The sequence below is a fragment of the Nicotiana attenuata genome, chromosome 11 (genome assembly GCF_001879085.1).
Source record: "Nicotiana attenuata strain UT chromosome 11, NIATTr2, whole genome shotgun sequence".
Lineage (NCBI taxonomy): Eukaryota > Viridiplantae > Streptophyta > Magnoliopsida > Solanales > Solanaceae > Nicotiana > Nicotiana attenuata.
In genome coordinates this window covers 11492517-11510967 of record NC_031999.1, presented here as the reverse complement: position 1 = coordinate 11510967, position 18451 = coordinate 11492517, and the positions used below count along the sequence as shown (strand labels likewise).

Below are 18451 nucleotides of genomic sequence, written 5' to 3'. Positions count from 1 at the left end.
CAATTAAACATGGAAGATATAACAAATCCCAACTATTCGCAAAATAAGGACTCACGGTCATGCTAGACACCAATGTATAGATACTCGTCACCATGCCTATACATCGTACCCGACAATTAGCAAGTAGCAAATAAGACTCAACTCCTATTCCCTCAAGCTAGGGTTAAAACAAACACTTACCTCGATGCTTTGAACTCAACTCAAGCCTCAACTATAGCTTTACCCCGTGATTCCACCTCCAATCCGCTCGAATCTAGTCATAAGTCACTTAATTACTTTAATAAACACTAAATGAATCAGTTTGAATGCATAAAAATGAATTTCTCAAAGTTTTGCCAAAAAATTCCAAAATCGCCCCCAGGCCCACGTGGTTAAAACCCGAGGTTCGAACCAAAGCCCGGTTACCCATTCCCCCACGAACCCAAATATATGATTTGTTTTGAAATCGGACCTCCAAATTGATGTCCAAATCCCCAATTTTAGAAAAACCTAGGTTCTACCCAAAACCTCCAATTTCACCCATGAAAATCTTTGATTTTAAGTTGAAAACATGTTAAATGATGTTAATGGTTGAAAGAAATGAGTAGAAATTAACTTACAATTGATTTGGAGAAGAAAGATTTCTTGGAAAATCGCCTATGGGTGTTTGAGTTTGAGAACATATGAAAAATGAAGTTCAAATTCAGCTAAGTATAAAATATGCTGGGCCTCAGATGTGGGAATTGCGAACTGGGGTTCGCAATTGCGAACCCCGACCTGCTACTTTGGGAATTGCGAACAATAGTTCGCATTTGCGACAAAATAAGTCGCATTTGCGACTGCCCAGTTTGGGAATTGCAAACAGTTAGATCGCATTTGCGATCAGCAGGTCAAAATCCCATTTTTCGCAATTTCGATGAAGAGCTCGCATTTGCGAGCTCGCAATTGCGAGAGATCCTTCGCAAATGCGAAGATCACAGAGCTGAGCATACCAGATTTTTCCAAAGTTCAAAAATGCAAGCCGTGGCCTATCCAAAACTCACCCGAGCCCTCGGGGCTCCAAACCAAATATGCACACGACCTCAAAAACATCCTACGGACTTATCCGTGCGATAAAATCGCCAAAATAACATCATATACATCGAATCAAGCCTCGAAACTCATGATTTCTTCCAAGTTTTTCATAAAACATCAAATTCCCATTTTAAGTCCGAAACACGTTAAACGACGTCCGTTTTCAACCAAACTTTACAGAAAGTACTTAAATCATATATAAGACTTGTATCGGGAGCCAAAACCGAAATACGGGCCCGATACCATAGTCTTCTAATCAAATTTCATTTCCAATTTCCTTAATTATTTCCAGAAAATAATTTCACACAAAAATTCATTTCTCGGGCTTGGGACCTCGGAATTCGATTCCGGGCATACACCCAAGTCCCATATTTTTCTACGGACCCTCCGGGTCCATCAAATCACGGGTCCGGGTCCGTTTACCCAAAATATTGACCGAAGTGAAATATATTCATATTAATATCAAAATTTAGCATTTTTCACACAAAATTCATATTTAAGCTTTTCGGCTATGTGCCTGGATTGCGCACGCAAATCAAGGCAATCCTAAATGAGGTTTTGAGGCCCCGGAAGCACGAAATGAATAAGAAAACAGGTGATGACCCTTTGGGTCGTCACAGATCCACTCAAAAGTAAAGCTCAGATTATGGAAAATATTCCGACTGGGATTCCACGGGATCAGTGGACTACATTTGTTGATTATCGTTTTAAAGAAACAACTATGATATTTATTTCATTACTTCAACTTGTATGTTTGATTATATTTAGTTATTTATGTGATTGACTTTCAAGTATTTTTTTTTGTAAGGAAATGTGCAGAAAGAATACCGAAATTCGAAAGAAACAAAAATTTACACATACAGGTGGCTCCAAGCCTAACTCCAGAAGAAGGGCTGAAATGGTGAAAGATGTTAATTCATGTCAATTTACTTTAATTATTAAACTAACTTATGTAACTATTCCAGTTAAGTTATTTTGTTGGTTATTTTATTTATAGATGGCTGAGACTGGACGAAGGCCTAGACGCGCACAACTTTATCTTGATACTCATAAGAAACAAGATGGAACATATGTGAATGAGGCGGCAAAGAAAATATGTGTAAGTTTCTTCTTATTTTTTTATTGTTGAAGGTTATTTATCCTTTATGGATCTAAAATCTAATTTATGTATATAGCAACATCAACATCACAAGGAACAGAAAGTTCTTCAGCTTTCTTGAAAATTCCTCTTCTTCTCTTTGAGAAAGTTATTTATTAGATCTAACTTAGGAGAGACTCAGCTCTATCACCTTTCTCCTTTCTTTTTCTCTAGCAAGAGAAGAACTGCCAACTTTACCAGACAAATTATATGAGCAAAATTAGCTATTCAAGATTTTTAGCCAGAAGGGGATTGAATGAAATGACTTGTTTATCTTATTGATATAACATTCCATTTTCTCAGTGTAAAAGAAACCAAAAGGTTTTATATTTTCAGCCTTGATCACAATCTTAGTTTAAGCTAACATTTCATTTCTGGTCTTTCCGTCTCATTTATGGGAAAAGAGAATTTATTCCATCTCACCTATCTTGCTGAGCTTCTACGCTATTAAAACAGTAAGGATGTTAGGGCCGTTGTGACTGTTCACTCCAACTGTTGCTGGAGAATTAGTGCTAAAATGGCTGATTTGATAGCAGTGATTCATGATTGGAAGAGGTTTATGACCTCCCCTGCCAATCAAACATCCAAGTTTCACTGGACACCTCATGATCACTGTCGCAACTCGTGGAAAAATTAAGGATTATATGATAAGTTGAGAAATTTAATCAGTTGTTACGGTTACAAATTGTATTCTTATATATTCTTGTGATTTTGTAGCAATGGCAGTGTATAATTTGTATGTGCATACTTAGATCAAGTATTTTCACATACTTTAACTACTGCAATAGCATATATAGTGTCACATTTGTTTCTTCACATTCTCGACTCTAGTCCCCTGGAATTCTGCTTCGTGATTATGTAAGAAAAAATAGTAACCATAAACAGCAACTTTAATTCCTCAGCGTCATGATTCCATCCTAGCGTCAAGAACTTGATATGATATTTAGGAACTTGAAATAGAGATCTCTTTTTTGCTTGTCTTAGTGTGCATTTAGTTACTTATTAATGTTGTGACAAACAATATGTAGGAAAAAATTGAGCTTTCTTTGAGCCAAAGCACGGTGGATGAGTCTGAAGTTTCGCCGAATGATGCTGTTGGTAAAGTGCTAGGAAAAGAGCACTCTGGAAGGGTAAGGTGCTTAGGATTAGGAGCTATCCCCAGCAAAGTTTTTAAACATGCAAGACCTCATTTTTGTGGTATGAATGCTTCAAGTAGTGATGCTTCATGTTTGAATCATTGCTAAGAGAACTACAATAAATTGTTTAATGCTCACAACCAAATCCAAGAGAACTACAATAAATTGTTCACAGCCAAAGCCAAGAGAACTACAAAGAAATAGCGAATTCCAACAGACAAATGATGAATGCTTTCAAGGCATATATGATAATGAAAGAAGGGACAATACCGGAACAATTTGCGGGGTTCTTTGCTTCTCCTCCTACAACGTTAAATAAACTTGTGATTACTACTATTCTATTAATAATGTTAGTGCACTATTTAGTTAAGCTCGCAAGAGATTAGATCTTTATTTTGTTCTAGACTGAAACATTATTGGAGTAAATTTCCTTGCAATTTCAAGGTGTCCGGAACTTCCTTCTAAGTATAAACAGTGTAAAGTTCAAGCTCCCGAGTCTTTCAAAAAAATTAGGGGGTTAAAGTGCAAGTCATCTCTTTAATGCATCCTTTTTGCTTACTGTTATAGCTTTGTCTGTCAAAATAGATGAAAGTCTCCTTGTCTTCTAGGGAAATGCTGGTCTTAATAACAATGATTTTACAGTTTTAACAAGATTGATTAGACTGCTAAGTGACTTTTGATCCGTATGACCTTAGTAAATATTTTTGTAGAATTTTCTATTCTTAAAGAAATAGTGATCTAAACACGGGTGAGTGATATGAACTGAAATTATCAGTTTGATGGATTAGTTGGTTAAGGAAGAAAAATTTCTGAAAAAACTGGCATGATTGCCCCTTTCCTGCTTCTACATTTGGTTGAGATAAAAAGATGCAGTGAGTGTTTACACAAGCATACATTTCTGTGCTGCTGGCATTCCTAGCTAGGGACATTGTGCATCCATTAGTTGGTTGAACATGTCCAAATAATGTATCTTATCCATATTTCTCAACTCATCGACGACCCAGGGGTCAGGGGTGATGACTAATAGTAAGTGACCACTGATGCACTGTCCACTGGATTCAACCTCACTTGTTTTGCTGCAATGCCCCTGCTGCCTTTAAATTTCTCTATAGTCCATGTTGAATCCTGCATACTTTCGTCCTAACAAAATCTTGGACATGTACGGCCACAACTATATGCGAGCTTGAGCAGTAAACATGTCGCAAAATGAATGTCCTGCAATCTCGTTCGTTTTGCTTGACAACTGCACTTCTGAAGAAATTACTGATTTTCAACACTAAGATTTCATAACATTATGTGATGAATATGGATTTTACCGTGCGGTTCATTTTACAAAGCTTAAAACAGCTTACATGCATTACCTGTCTACTTTGACGGTGTCACTTACTCATTGTTGTTCATCTTGACAATTCGAAAGTTAAATTCTGGATTGGAGCTGACACACTTTTAACTTTCTTTGAGTATTCTTTTTTGTAGCCATAGACATTGTAGAATTGGGAAAGAGATAGTTACTTATTTCTGCATCAGGAGATACTCATATAAAAAAACTAAAGATCTTCTTTCCCCGCTCTTCTCTAGTGGATCGATTGTACTTTATTCCCGGTGACACTTTCTTGTTTCTGGGATTATACTTATATTTATAGTGCTCAAGAAATAACTCAAGTTATATAAATATCTTATTGTTTTATTTTGTTTGCAGCCCAGAGATGCAGCTAGTGGATCCCTATCACCCATGGGTGCAAGAAGATCATCTGATGGCAGTAATCCAAGTGACAACAATTGAAGTTCTTTATAATTGAATTAGATAATTAATTATGACAATGTAATTATGTGATTGGAGCGGATGTTAAAATGGCTAGGGTGAATGTTTTATGTTAAAATTTAGTTTGACGCTACTGTATGCAGCTAGAAACATTGCTAAATCTGCTTTGAGCATTTTTGTAGTAGCCCCATCATTTATATATGAAAGTAATACTTTTGTGATGCTAAATATGTTGATATTTCTAATAAGTGTTGATATATATTATCTTTTTTGGTTAGATTATGGTGTGGACAGGTTTATTAGTAGATAATATTCAAAGTTCAATATTTGTATAAAATGCAGTAAAAGAAATTAATNGACCAGACACAGTGCAGAATAGGATACAAATAACACTGAAGCATCTCTACTCACTAACAAGAACCATACCTGCACCTCCACCTCTAATACCTTTACCTCCACCTCTAGCATCTCTACCTCCACAAAGCCTCCGAAGACGTAGTTGATCTATTGCCGGTCCGTTGCTACTCGGCTGAAGAAGCGGTACATGACCTCGCCATTCACGAAAGGACAAGAGTAGAGGTTTCAAATTAGCACCGAGAGACCAAAATCGCACGACAGGAAAGAATTCACTGAAATATGTTTCAATATAATATTCAGACTTGGAAGCAAGATCTTCACCCGGCTTAACCACTAAGAACCCCACTGCGCAAGGAACATGAACATCGTCGTGGAGAGCAGCCTCTATATCGGCAACAATGAATGGGCTCCTTTTTATTTTCTTAATTGCTTTCAGTGCGGGTATATGATCGGGACGACGACTCTTCTTACCCATAGCTACCACTTCTACAGGTTCATCACTCATTGTCCCGCCATCCGTTAATTCATCACAAAGTTGCTTAAAAANTATCAGAAAAGACAATGCAGAAAACGTTGAAACTTCGGATGGTCGAAGTACTCCAGCATAGAACGAATTGGTGCTACACTTGAAACAGAAAATACTGGAGCTATAAGGAGAACTCGAGCAGGTCCAGAACTTGGCAAACCTTTCCCTCGCCTTAAACGTCCCTGATATCAACCAACAAAACCCAAATGCCCAAAACCCGGCACCTCCCCAAAACACACAGAACTAAAATCCACCGCCAAATCCTCTCGTAGCCCATCAATACACCACACCTCCTCTGAACCATAACCCTCTACCGGTACCTACTCCTCAACAACACCATCACCATCCAACTCAATACCCATAAACCACCACTTACCACACTCCTCAGAATGTACCGCAACCTAATCCCGATCCCAAAAACTCAACCAGTGACCACCACTTATGCCCAGATTCTCGGAGTCCACCTTTACCCCCCACCCCACAACAAACCCTATATATACCGGAATCCACCGAGAAGGACCTGCTTATCAAGAACATGGCGGAAGAACTCAAGAAGCTCACTGGTAGAGTTCAGAGTGTCAAAGGTGGCAAGGGCATTGAAGGTTTGAATTATGAGGACTTGTGCATTCAACTAGATGTAGAACTGTCGGAGGGTTACAAACCTCTCAAGTTTGAAATGTTCGGCAGAATTGGTGATCCGAAAGTGCATCTAAGAACATATTGTTAGAAACTTGTAGGAGTTGGCAAAGATGAATGAATTCGTATGAAGCTGTTCATGAGGAGCCTCACTGGAGATGCTTTGTCTTAGTACATCAGTCAGAACGTGAAGAAGTGGTTTAATTGGGTGAGCATGGCGTCAGATTTCATGGATCCATTCAGATTTAACACAGAGAACGTACCGGACGTTTTCTACATTAAAAATCTCAAGAAGAAACCAACTAAAACTTTCCTTGAATATGCTACTCGGTAGAGATCTGAAGCTGTAACAGTAAGGCCATCACTTGAAGAAGAATAGATGAATAAGTTCTTCGTCAGAGCTCAAGACCCGCAATACTATGAAAGACTGATGGTTATTGAAAATCATAAATTCTCTGACATCGTCAAACTGGGAGAAAGAATAGAAGAAGGGATCAAGAGTGGAATGGTGACAAATTTCGAAGCACTCCAAGCCACGAATAAAGCTTTGCAGTTAGGGGGTATCTCTAAGAAGAAAGAAGTGGGTGCTGTAATGGTAGCCCAAGGTCCAAAGTCTCCTCTCACATACCAAACACCTCCACCCACATACCAGCCTTCACCCCCCCAGATACCAATAACCTGCTACCACCTACCACACTTATAACACCCAACCTGCATATTACCACTCACTATCACCAGCCTGCTAAAATTACCAAAACCCAAGACCAAATTTAGACCACAGACCACCCAGACAATATACTCCAATTGTTGAACCCATAGACCAACTATATGAGTGATTGAAGGCTGCTGGTTATGTCGCTTCTATTCCCGTTGTTGCTATGGAAAACTGATCTTCTCAGTGGATTAACCCAAACAAGACATGTGCCTTATCACTCAGGTATGAAGGGCCATACCATTGATGAGTGTCGCACTCTGAAGGACAAGATCCAAACATTAATCGACACAAAAGTCATACAAGCAAAGGAGGCTACGCCCAATGTTCGTAATAATCCTCTCCCGGATCATAGAGGTGAGGGAGTAAATGTGATAGAGACCGATGAAGAATGGGATCTGGAAGGGTCAATTGGACTCATTCGGGAGGGGGATGATCCTGAAACATCTCCAGTCACCCTTACGCCCATTGTGGTACAAACCCAGGCACCAGTAGAAGTCGAGGTAACCGCACCAGCACCATTTAAAGTTGAGGTAACCACACCATTCACCGTGACGGTAGCACCCACGCCATCTTACAAATCTGATGCTATACCATGGGATTATGTCGCGGAAGCAAGGAGGAAAGGAAAAGAAAAAATGGAAGAAACAGGTGCGGCACAAGGAATGACTAGAACTGGCAGGGTCTATACACCTGAGCACTTGGGAGAAACAAGCAAAGAAGCTACATCTAAACCGCCTATCATTCAGACTGGCCCGGACGACCTTTGGAGGAAAGTGCAAGCGAGAGACTACTCCGTGGTTGACCATTTGAACAAAACTCCTGCTTAGATATCCATTTTATCACTACTGTAAAACTCCGAGACACACAGGAATGCCCTGATGAAGGTGATGAGTGAAGCCTATGTACCCACCAACATCACTAGTGGGAAAATGGCCAACATAGTCGGGCAGGTATTAGAAAGACACAAAATCACTTTACATGAAGACGAGCTGCCACCGGAAGGACTAAGTCACAACAGGGTACTACATATCACGGTGCAATTCGAAGATAAGTTCATCGCTAGGGTTGTGATAGATGGGGGTTCAAGTCTCAATATATGTCCACTGACTACTCTGAAGAGGTTGGGTAAAGGTCTACACGAGATACGAGCAGGAAGCATGAATGTAAAGGCGTTTGATGGATATCAAAGGGCCACAATTGGAGAGATCAACCTCAGCCTACAGATGGGCCCAACCTGGTTTGATGTTGAGTTTCAAGTACTGGATATATCTGCTACCTACAATCTATTGTCGGGGCGACCCTGGATACATGTCGTTGGGGCTGTAGCTTCTACTCTGCATCAGGCTGTGAAGTTTGAGTGGAACCATCAGGAGGTGATCGTCCATGGAGACGGGAGTAATCCCATCTATACCAATTAGACTGTTCCAGTCATCGAGAATAGGAGGAAGATGGGTGGAGAAACATACCACCGCATTGAGCGCGTCAACACAATTGAAAAAGAAAAATGATGGAGCAACAAGATAGAAAGCATATTGTTATGGACGGGGTATGAGCCTGGCAAGGGTCTCGGCAAGAATCTCCAAGGGATCACCAAACTGGTACAGCCGAAGCGTTATAGTACAACCTTTGGGCTTGGGTTCGAATACACTTGACAAGAGTACCAGGATTGGTCACCGCCATGGCGTGGTCCTTACTATCCGGTGGAATTGCCAGTACCATATTTGCATCAGACATTTCATCAAACTGACATGATGTGGGGGTCTGAAGAAGATGAAGCCTTAGCTGGCATAAGGAAGTTGTTTCTCGATGATGAAGACATGGATTGCAGTGTGATAGTATAGGAGGAGGAGGAGGAGGAAGACCTTAAAGGAGTTGTTCTCAAGAACTGGACCGTTGCATCATCCCGTGTCCGTCGAGTTCCTGGGTAGCCTGGCAATTAGCATCAACTATTTTTAAAAGCAATTTTTTGAGCATCTAAGACATTTTTAGCATTTTGTTTTGAAATAATTGCTCGAGTCATCGAGACGTACTTGTCAATGTTTTCAAGATTTTATTAATGTATTGCTATTTTTCGTATTCATTGTTATTCTTTACATTTTTCTCTCAACAACATTATTATTACCTATCCAAATAAACCTATGATTGTGACATGTAATGAGACAACGCAATATAAGGATAGTGATTCAGAGGATCTGGAAGACAATATAATACCTGATACCTGAGGAAATTGTCAGAGAAATGGAAAACTTTAAAAACAAGCCTAAGTCTAATTTGGACGAGACTGAGACAGTTAACTTAGGGGACTCTTAAACAGTCAAGGAAACACGTATAAGCATTCACCTATTATCGTCAGAGAAGGAAGAATACATCCGGTCCATGAAAGAGTATGAAGATATTTTTGCATGGTCCTACGATGATATGACTGGTTTGAGCACATCCATAGTGGCTCACAAGCTACCTACCGATCCCATGTGTCCACCTGTAAAACAGAAACTCAGAAAATTCAAGCCAGATATGAGTTTGAAAATAAAAGAGGAAGTCACTAAGCAAATCAAAGCCAAGGTTCTCATAGTGGTTGAATATCCGACTTGGTTGGACAACATTGTCCCTGTTCTGAAGAAAAATGGGAAAGTGGGAGTGTGTTTATTACTGAGGTTTAGACAGGGCAAGCCCCAAAGATGATTTCCCATTGCCCAATATACACATACTGATCGACAATTGTGCCAACCATGAACTCCATTCTTTTGTGGATTGCTTCGCAGGGTATCATCAGATCTGGATGGATGAAGAGGATGCCGAAAAGACAGCCTTTATCACACCATGGGGAATGTGCTGCTATAAAATAATGTTGTTTGGTTCGAAGAATGCTGGAGCCACTTACATGAGAGCCATGACAACCATTTTCCACGACATACACAAGGAAATAGAGGTGTACGTGGATTACGTCATCATCAAATCCAGAAGAAGCACAGATCATATAGCAGATTTGAGGAAATTATTTGATCGACTTCGAAGGTACAATCTGAAACTGAATCCTGCAAAGTGTGCCTTCGGAGTCCCCGCCAGAAAATTGCTAGGATTTATCGTCAGTCGCCGAGGGATTGAATTGGACCTGTCAAAAGTCAAAGCCATCCAGGACTTGCCACCTCCGAAGAACAAGAAGGATGTGATGAGCTTTTTAGGGCGTCTCAACTACATCAGCAGTTTCATAGCACAATCAACCGTGATCTGCAAACCAATTTTCAAAATGCTGAAGAAAGATGCTGCAACAAGCTGGGCTGAAGAATGCCAGAAAGCCTTCGACAATATCAAGGAGTATTTGTCTAAACCACCTGTTCTGGTCCCACCAGAACCAGGGAGACATTTGTTGCTTTTTTCGTCCGTACTAGATGGGGATTTTGGTTGCGTGCGATAACATGATGAGACTGGAAGAAAGGAGCAGGCCATATATTATCTGAGTAAGAAATTCACACCCTACGAAGCCCGATACTCTTTGCTGGAGCGCACCTGCTACGCTTTGACATAGATCGCTCAAAAGCTGAGGCATTAATTCTTTGCCTACACCACATCTCATATAAAGGATGGACCCGCTGAAATACATCTTCTAGAAATCAATACCTACGGGAAAGTTAGCAAAATGGCAGATATTGCTGAGTGAGCTCGACATCATCCATATAACTTAGAAGGCGGTCAAAGGGCAAGTGTTGGCAGATCATTTGCAGAAAATCATGTAGACGGAGAATACGAACCATTGAAAAAGTATTTTCCCGACGAGGAGGTATCGTTTGTGGGAGGAGATATCATCGAATCACACGATGGTTGGAGAATGTTCTTCGATGGAGCTGCAAACTTCAAAGGAGTGGGTATTGGAGCTGTCTTAGTGTTAGAAACAGGCCAACACAATCCGGTATCTGCAAAACTCTGGTTTCATGAACCAACAATATGGCAGAATATGAGGCTTGCATCTTGGGACTCATGTTAGCCATTGACATGAATGTTCAGGAGATGCTGGTGATTGGAGATTCCGATCTCTTGGTGCATCAGGTTTTAGGAGAATGGGATACAAAGAACACCAAAAAAATATTGCCATATTTGTACTGTGTACAAGAGCTGATCAAAAGGTTTACGAAGATAGAATTCAAACATGTTCCGAGGATTCAGAATGAGTTCGCAGATGCATTGGCCACTTTATCTTCCATGATACAACACCCAGACAAGAATTTCATCGATCCTATCCCAATAGGAATTCATAAGCAACCAGCTTATTGTACTCATGTTGAAGAAGAAAGTGATGGAAATCCATGGTTCCACGACATCAAAGAATACTTGGCAAAGGGAGAGTATCCAGAGCACGCAACTCATTCTCGAAAACGCACACTCCAAATGTTATCCAACCATTTCTTTCAAAGCAGAGAAATCCTATACAGAAGAACTCCTGACCCGGGGTTACTACGGTGTGTCGGCGCCAAGGAAGCATCCAAATTGCTCGAGGAAATACATGCCGGAACTTGCGGACCGCACATGAATGGCTTTGTCTTAGCCAAGAAAATACTATGAGCAGGATATTTCTGGACGACTATGGAAACAGACTGCAACAAGTATGTCCAGAAGTGACCAATGCTAGATACATGTTGATATGATACGAGTGCCACCCAATGAACTCAATGCAACAAGTGCACCCTGGCCTTTCTCCGCTTGGGGCATAGATGCCATCGGTCTGATCAAACCCGTTGCTTCGAATAGGCATGGGTTCATTCTAGTGGCCATAGACTATATCACAAAATGAGTTGAAGCCACATCGTACAGAGTTGTAACTAAGAAGGTTGTCGCAGATTTTGTTCGAGATCGCATTGTTTGTCTGTTCAGAGTACCAGAGTCAATCATCACCGACAACACCGCCAATCTCAACAGTGATTTAATGAAGGCCATGTGTGAAACCTTTCAAGATCAAGCATAAGAATTCCACAGCATATAGGCCGCAAATGAATGGAGCTGTAGAAGCCGCCAACAAAAACATCAAGAAGATATTGAGGAAAATGGTGGATAATTACAAACAATGGCACGAGAAGCTGTCGTTTGCTTTGCTTGGATATCATACCACAGTTCGCACATCAACTGGGGGAACTCCCTACCTACTGGTCTATGGTACGAAAGCGGTTACTCCTACCGAAGTAGAAATCCCCTCTCTAAGAATCATACAAGAAGCTGAGCTCAGCGATACAGAATGGGCAAAGAGCCGCTATGAACAACTAGCTCTCATTGATGAAAAGAGAATGAATGCGGTACATCACGGTCAACTCTACCATAACAGAATGGCAAGAGATTTTAACAAAAAGGTAAGACCAAGGAAATTTGCTCTGGGGAAATTGGTGCTAAAGCGAATCTCCCCACATCAGGATGAAGCCAAAGGGAAGTTTTCACCCAACTGGCAAGGTCCTTACATGGCTCACCGAGTACTAACAGGAGGAGCACTCATACTTGTAGAAATGGGCGGAGAGATTTGGCCAAAACCTATCAACTCAGACGCAGTCAAGTACTATGTTTAGGATTGTTTACATTTCTTCACTTGATGTAACTGAACTACGCTTGACCTGATTCCCATTTAAGAGGGGATACGTAGGCAGCCCTATGGGTTCGGTCACATCTTAATAAAACTTCATTTCCCAGATGATCAGAAACTGGGGCAAGATCACAAGTTCAGCCAACTTCATCATATGTGGAACAGCCAAAAATGAATTGTCAGAAGCCCTCAAAATTCTAAGGCAAGGAGGTAGCAATGTCTCTAAAATGTGTCACAGTTACCGGTTCATCCAAATTATTTGATATCACATATTAGTACATTTCAAATAATTATATTTTTGCAAATGCATGCATATTTTTTGAAAACTTTATTTCTATAACAACCAGATGTTGCCCTGGGTAACTCAAACCGAATCTCAATATAGGAGCAAGATAGAGCAAGAAGACAAAAGCGCGAACTGACCTTCCCCCCTCCCCCCTCCCAAAAAAAATTCATAATTTTTCTTTGGATACAGGCACGATAAGACACGATATCCGCAGATACATCAAGTCATTACCTTCAACACAACAAATTATCTAGAGCTAACATCTCCAGCTAAGAAATACTCTACTTTCTCACTATCACTCATCGTTTTCTTGCATGAAGCTAAGCGTTGCCTCCCTTTGCATAAGGCTAAGCGTTGCCTCCCCTTGATGAGACTAAGCGTTGCCTCCCTTATTTGAATGAGACTAAGCATTGTCTCCTCTTCCTGCATGAGGCTAAGCGTTGCCTCCCCAATTACATAAGGCTAAGTATTGCCTCCCTAATTGCATAAGGCTAAGCACTGCCTTTCCTTGCATCGAGACTAAGCATTGTCTCCTCTTCCTGCATGAGGCTAAGAATTGCCTCCCTAATTGCATAAGGCTAAGCACTATCTCCCCTCTTTGCATGAGGCTAAGCATTGCCTCTCGTCTGTGCATAAGTCAAAACATCGTCTTTTCCTGCTTGAGACTAAGCATGGTCTCCTCTTCCTGCGTGAGGCTAAGCACAGCCTCCTAATTGCATAGGGCTAAGAGTTTCCTTTCCTTGCATAAGAATTGTCTCCTCTTCCGTGGATACACCCCATAGTGGACCAGGCCACTGTGTACAATGCCATAGTGGGACGACCATAGATACACCCCATGAGATCCATCCCATCCAGCCTATACCAAGCAATTAAGTTCCCGAGACCATGGGGGATATTCAACATACACGGAGAATAGCGTATGTTCCAAGAATACTACCGCAATGGATTGGATAGCACGACCATCCAACAGAAAAATGACAAAGAAAAAGAGACATAGCAATCAACAAGGTCGAGGTCGAAACAAGAAAAAATTGGGGATGTCATCATGGATCCCGACCTAGTCGGGTCTGTAGGTTCGACCATAGAAGACCTTGACCCTGTTCATTGGACCTCAACAATCATAGCAAGAAGGACTATATCGGCTGTAAACACTAGGAACCAGGTAAATTCACTCAATTCTTAATAGCTAATAAGAGTTTGTTTGCTTTCAGCCATGCAGATACGCCGGGCATCCCAAAGGAAATAGCTACACACAAGTTAAACGTCGACTCATTCCACTCCCCAGTAAGAAAAGTCAGATATAAATTCAACATTGCCATCAATGATGCAATCCGCAAAGAGGTGAAAAAACTATTAAAAATGGATCCCTCAAGGAGTCAAAGTACCACAAGTGGATTGCCAATGTAGTGATGGTCAAAAAGAAAAATAGGAAATGGCGGATGTGCGTGGATTTCACAGACTTTAACAAAGCATGTGCAAAGGATTCATTCCCGTTCCCCCACATCGACCAACTCATCGACGCAACAGTCGGGCACGAACTACTGAGTTTCTTAGATGCTTACTCGGGCTATAATCAAATTCTCATGGAGTAAGAAGACCAGGAGAAGACCACATTCATCACCCACCAAAGAAAGTATTGCTATCGGTTCATCCCGTTTGGACTAAAAAATTCAGGGGCTACTTATCAACGGTTGGTAACCAAGATGTTCAAAGACCAGCTCGGTAAGACCATGGAGGTATATATAGACGATATGTTGGTCAAGTCCAAAAGGGCAGAGGATCACATCGATCATTTGAAAGAAAATTTCAACATTATCAGACGATACGGAATGAAGCTGAACTCGGAGAAATGCGCGTTTGGCATATCCTCAGTAAAATTCTTGGGTTCGCTGCGAGGGATCGAGGTCAACCCCAACCAAATCAAAGCTATTGAGGGGATACTAGAACACTTAACCACCAAAAAGCAAGTCCAAAGGTTGACTGGTCGTATCGCCGCCCTATCAAGGTTCATTTCGCGGTCGTCGGATAGATGCCACAAATCTTTGGCGTACTCAAGAAGGACAACAGCCTTGAATGGACTTCTGAGTGCGTCCATGCTCTGCGAGAACTAAAGGCATACCTATCATCACCGCCCCTGCTCTCGAAATCCGAACATGGGGAGAAACTCCTCATCTATCTAGCTGTACCCGAGGTAGCAGTAAGCGCAGTCTTGATCCGCGAAAACAAAGGTACGAAATCTCCCATCTATTACATTAGCAAAACACTCGTCGACGCGAGACGAGGTACCCACACCTCAAAAAATTGGCTCTGGACTTTGTCGTAGCTTCACGGAAGCTTAGACCCTATTTCCAATGCCACCCCATCTCGGCCGTCACAACTTTTTCCCTGAGGAGCATTTTGCATAAACCCAAGCTATCGGGGAGGCTGGCCAAACAGGCCATCGAGCTAAGTAAGCACGATATCACATACCAGTCGCGAACGACGATAAAGTCACGAGCGCTCACAGAATTCGTCGCTGACTTCAGTGCAAAAATAATGCCTGAAGTCAAAAGGGAAGCCGTCCAAACTTCCCTCCTAGCACAAGACCTCTAGGTCCTATACACCGATAGCGCATCCAATGTATCAAGTGTTGATACCCAATTTTGCCCTCATATTTTTTAAATAAGTGTATATACCTCCAAAACATCATTTTTGCATCATTATTTAATTTACAAGATTTATGCAAGCATTTTCTATAATTTTTTATAATTTTAAAACTTTAAAATTGATTTTCTTGCATTTAAATTGCTTGAATATTTATTAATTACTCCTTTAAATTATTTTGTGATGACCTAATTACCTAAAATTATTATTTTCATCCATAATACATGTTTCATATATTTTTTTTTACTTTATTTTATGCAATTACATTAGTATTTTAGGCTATTTGCACAATCTTGCAATAATAGCCTATATTTTACAATTGTATTGCATTTGTCATTTTACTCAAGATCAAAATTATATCTTACATTTTTTTAATATTCCAATATTATTTTAAAATATTACTTTTCATCAATGGAATTTTTATAATTTATTTAATTGATTTATTAAATTATCTTTCCTTTAATTTCTATTTTTAAAACCTGGCCCAGAATTGGTATCAATTTCAGACCAGACAAGCCCCAAATCTCTGGCACAACCCCCCTAAGCCCAATCCAAATGACCCCTAATTCCCAACCCAGTCCAAAACCCGACCCAATTCGTCTCTGATCCTAGCCATTGACCAAAAGTGATCAACAACTTATAACATTTCCCCCATCTCTCTTTATATCCCCACCCCAAAATTCTAGAGACCATTTTCTTTTCTCAGCCGCACTCATACGCTCTCATCTTCTACGAACCTAGCTGTCCCACCCCCAAATCCCCTCAAAATCCAGCAAAATCATGAAGCTCTTTCACAATCTACTTACCTTATTTGTATTATTTTGCTACCATTCACACGCTCGTGGTATTACTTAGTACTTACCCGATTTTGGCAAGTACTACCTCTTTTAATCGAGGGCAATCATCCTCAACCTACAAGATTTAGATAAAAATCCGTTTGTATACACTCTCAACAAGATCGTATGGGTTCGATTCACCGAGATTCTTGGCTAAATTTTGACCGTTGTCAACTAGGTTTTGTCCGATTTTTACCTATTTCTACTCGGAATAGGCTATGCATGTGACTTTCCTTATTCCTGTTTAAACTTGATTGATTTTTTTTCCTTATTTGTGTTTGAATAATTGTTTACTTATTTGATTTCTACCAATATATAAACCCCTCCCTATTCCCCTTTGAAACAGATTTTAATCGCTAGATTTTCACTAAAAACTGGGGTTATCACTTTATTGTTCTCTTGTTCTATACCTTAATTCTTGGCCGGCTGAAAGCCCCGGTATTCGACTTTTCAACCTTTTCTTGGTGCGAGCACTGCCCGGGGTTCCTCTGAAGCCCTTGGGAACTTTTATGAATTGAGATTCTGGATTCTCATTCTTTGTTTGATTCAGAATACTATGGAATTTTTTTCTTTATTATTATCCGTTTAACTGGTAAGTCACTTGACTTTTGCAATCCCATTCTTATGTGTCTATGATTTGCATGTTCTTACTTCTGAAATTCATGACTTAATATGTTAGCATTTGAACCTGTTTTGTAATTTGAACTTTCCTAACACTTGAGTTTACCTAATGCTGCCAGTTCTGAGATTGTTTATGCTTAATTTGAATAATTTGAACCCTCTTAAGTTCATTTAGCTAACGAATTCTGGGCTACTCTTGTATGCAACTTTGTTAGTTTTGCATTTGCATTGAAACTTTTAAGTTCCTTGGTCTACTGTGTCAATACCTGAATGCCTACATTTGCTATTTGCCATGAGCTTGCTTTCCCATTCTGTTATGAATCTCTGTAATAACAGAATTGCCTATGAAATGTGTTCTAATCTATGTTAAGACCTTTTCTATCAACTATGATATGCTCCCCTGTTAGTGTGTCTCACAGCATATCTCTGTTTTCCTTAGTCCTATATCCTTAGTAACTGTTTGAAACCTTTAGAATGGTCATATTAGTTTGTGTTTCCCATACTATGTTTGATACTTTTCTACTTTATGATACGAGTTAACATGACTGTCTTATGATGTTGTGATGAATCCTTAGCATAATTGAGACCTTTAGGCTTCAAACCTTTAAGTAAGTGCATTACTTAAACTTGTTTGGTAATATACACCTTTGTATGATAATCTTTGTTAATCCTGCAAACTTGTTTCTCCCCTAACTCTTTCAATATGATTCTGTCAATATGTTATTTTGCTAAGTGTTGAACCTGATTCTAAGTCTTGTTGACCTTCTTGATTAGCTACTATGTGTTCTCAACTTTGCTATGTATACTTTTTTAAAACTACAAGTATATTTCCTCAGCTTCTGTCCCTTAACCATTGTCCACTCACTCTCGTTTATTACCTATGCTATTCTTAACCTATCATTCTTGGTCGGCTGAAAGCCAAGGCCACAAAGACTCTTACTACTGACCTCCCTAGTGTGAGCACTGCTTGGGGTCCATTTGAGACCCTTGTGAACTCCGACACACTAGGGTTTGGGGTCTTTTAGCCACTCTCTCTACTACTGAGACCTGAACTATTCCTGACACTCAATTCTTTCTTCCTATTATCTACTGAATATGTAAATTGGTTGTTAAATCTATGGTTGTGTGATCTGGCTTGAGTTCTTCTATGGATTCTGGGTTGTGCTGATGAATATGGCTCCT

The 18451-nt window shown here is 40.2% G+C and overlaps 1 protein-coding gene across 2 annotated transcripts; it reads left to right on the top strand.

Annotated features, from left to right (window-relative positions):
• LOC109234124 lies at positions 2037 to 5310 on the top strand. 2 transcript variants are annotated; one of them, XM_019399977.1, is made up of 3 exons: positions 2037 to 2152; positions 3220 to 3321; positions 5027 to 5310. In XM_019399977.1, the coding sequence occupies exons 1-3, from the start codon at positions 2051 to 2053 to the stop codon at positions 5108 to 5110; spliced, it is 288 nt and encodes a 95-aa protein (XP_019255522.1). In that variant the 5' UTR covers positions 2037 to 2050; the 3' UTR covers positions 5111 to 5310. The 2 variants fall into 2 exon arrangements, with proteins under 2 accessions (XP_019255522.1, XP_019255521.1); XM_019399976.1 differs by lacking the exon at positions 5027 to 5310 and having other exon boundaries at positions 3220 to 3938.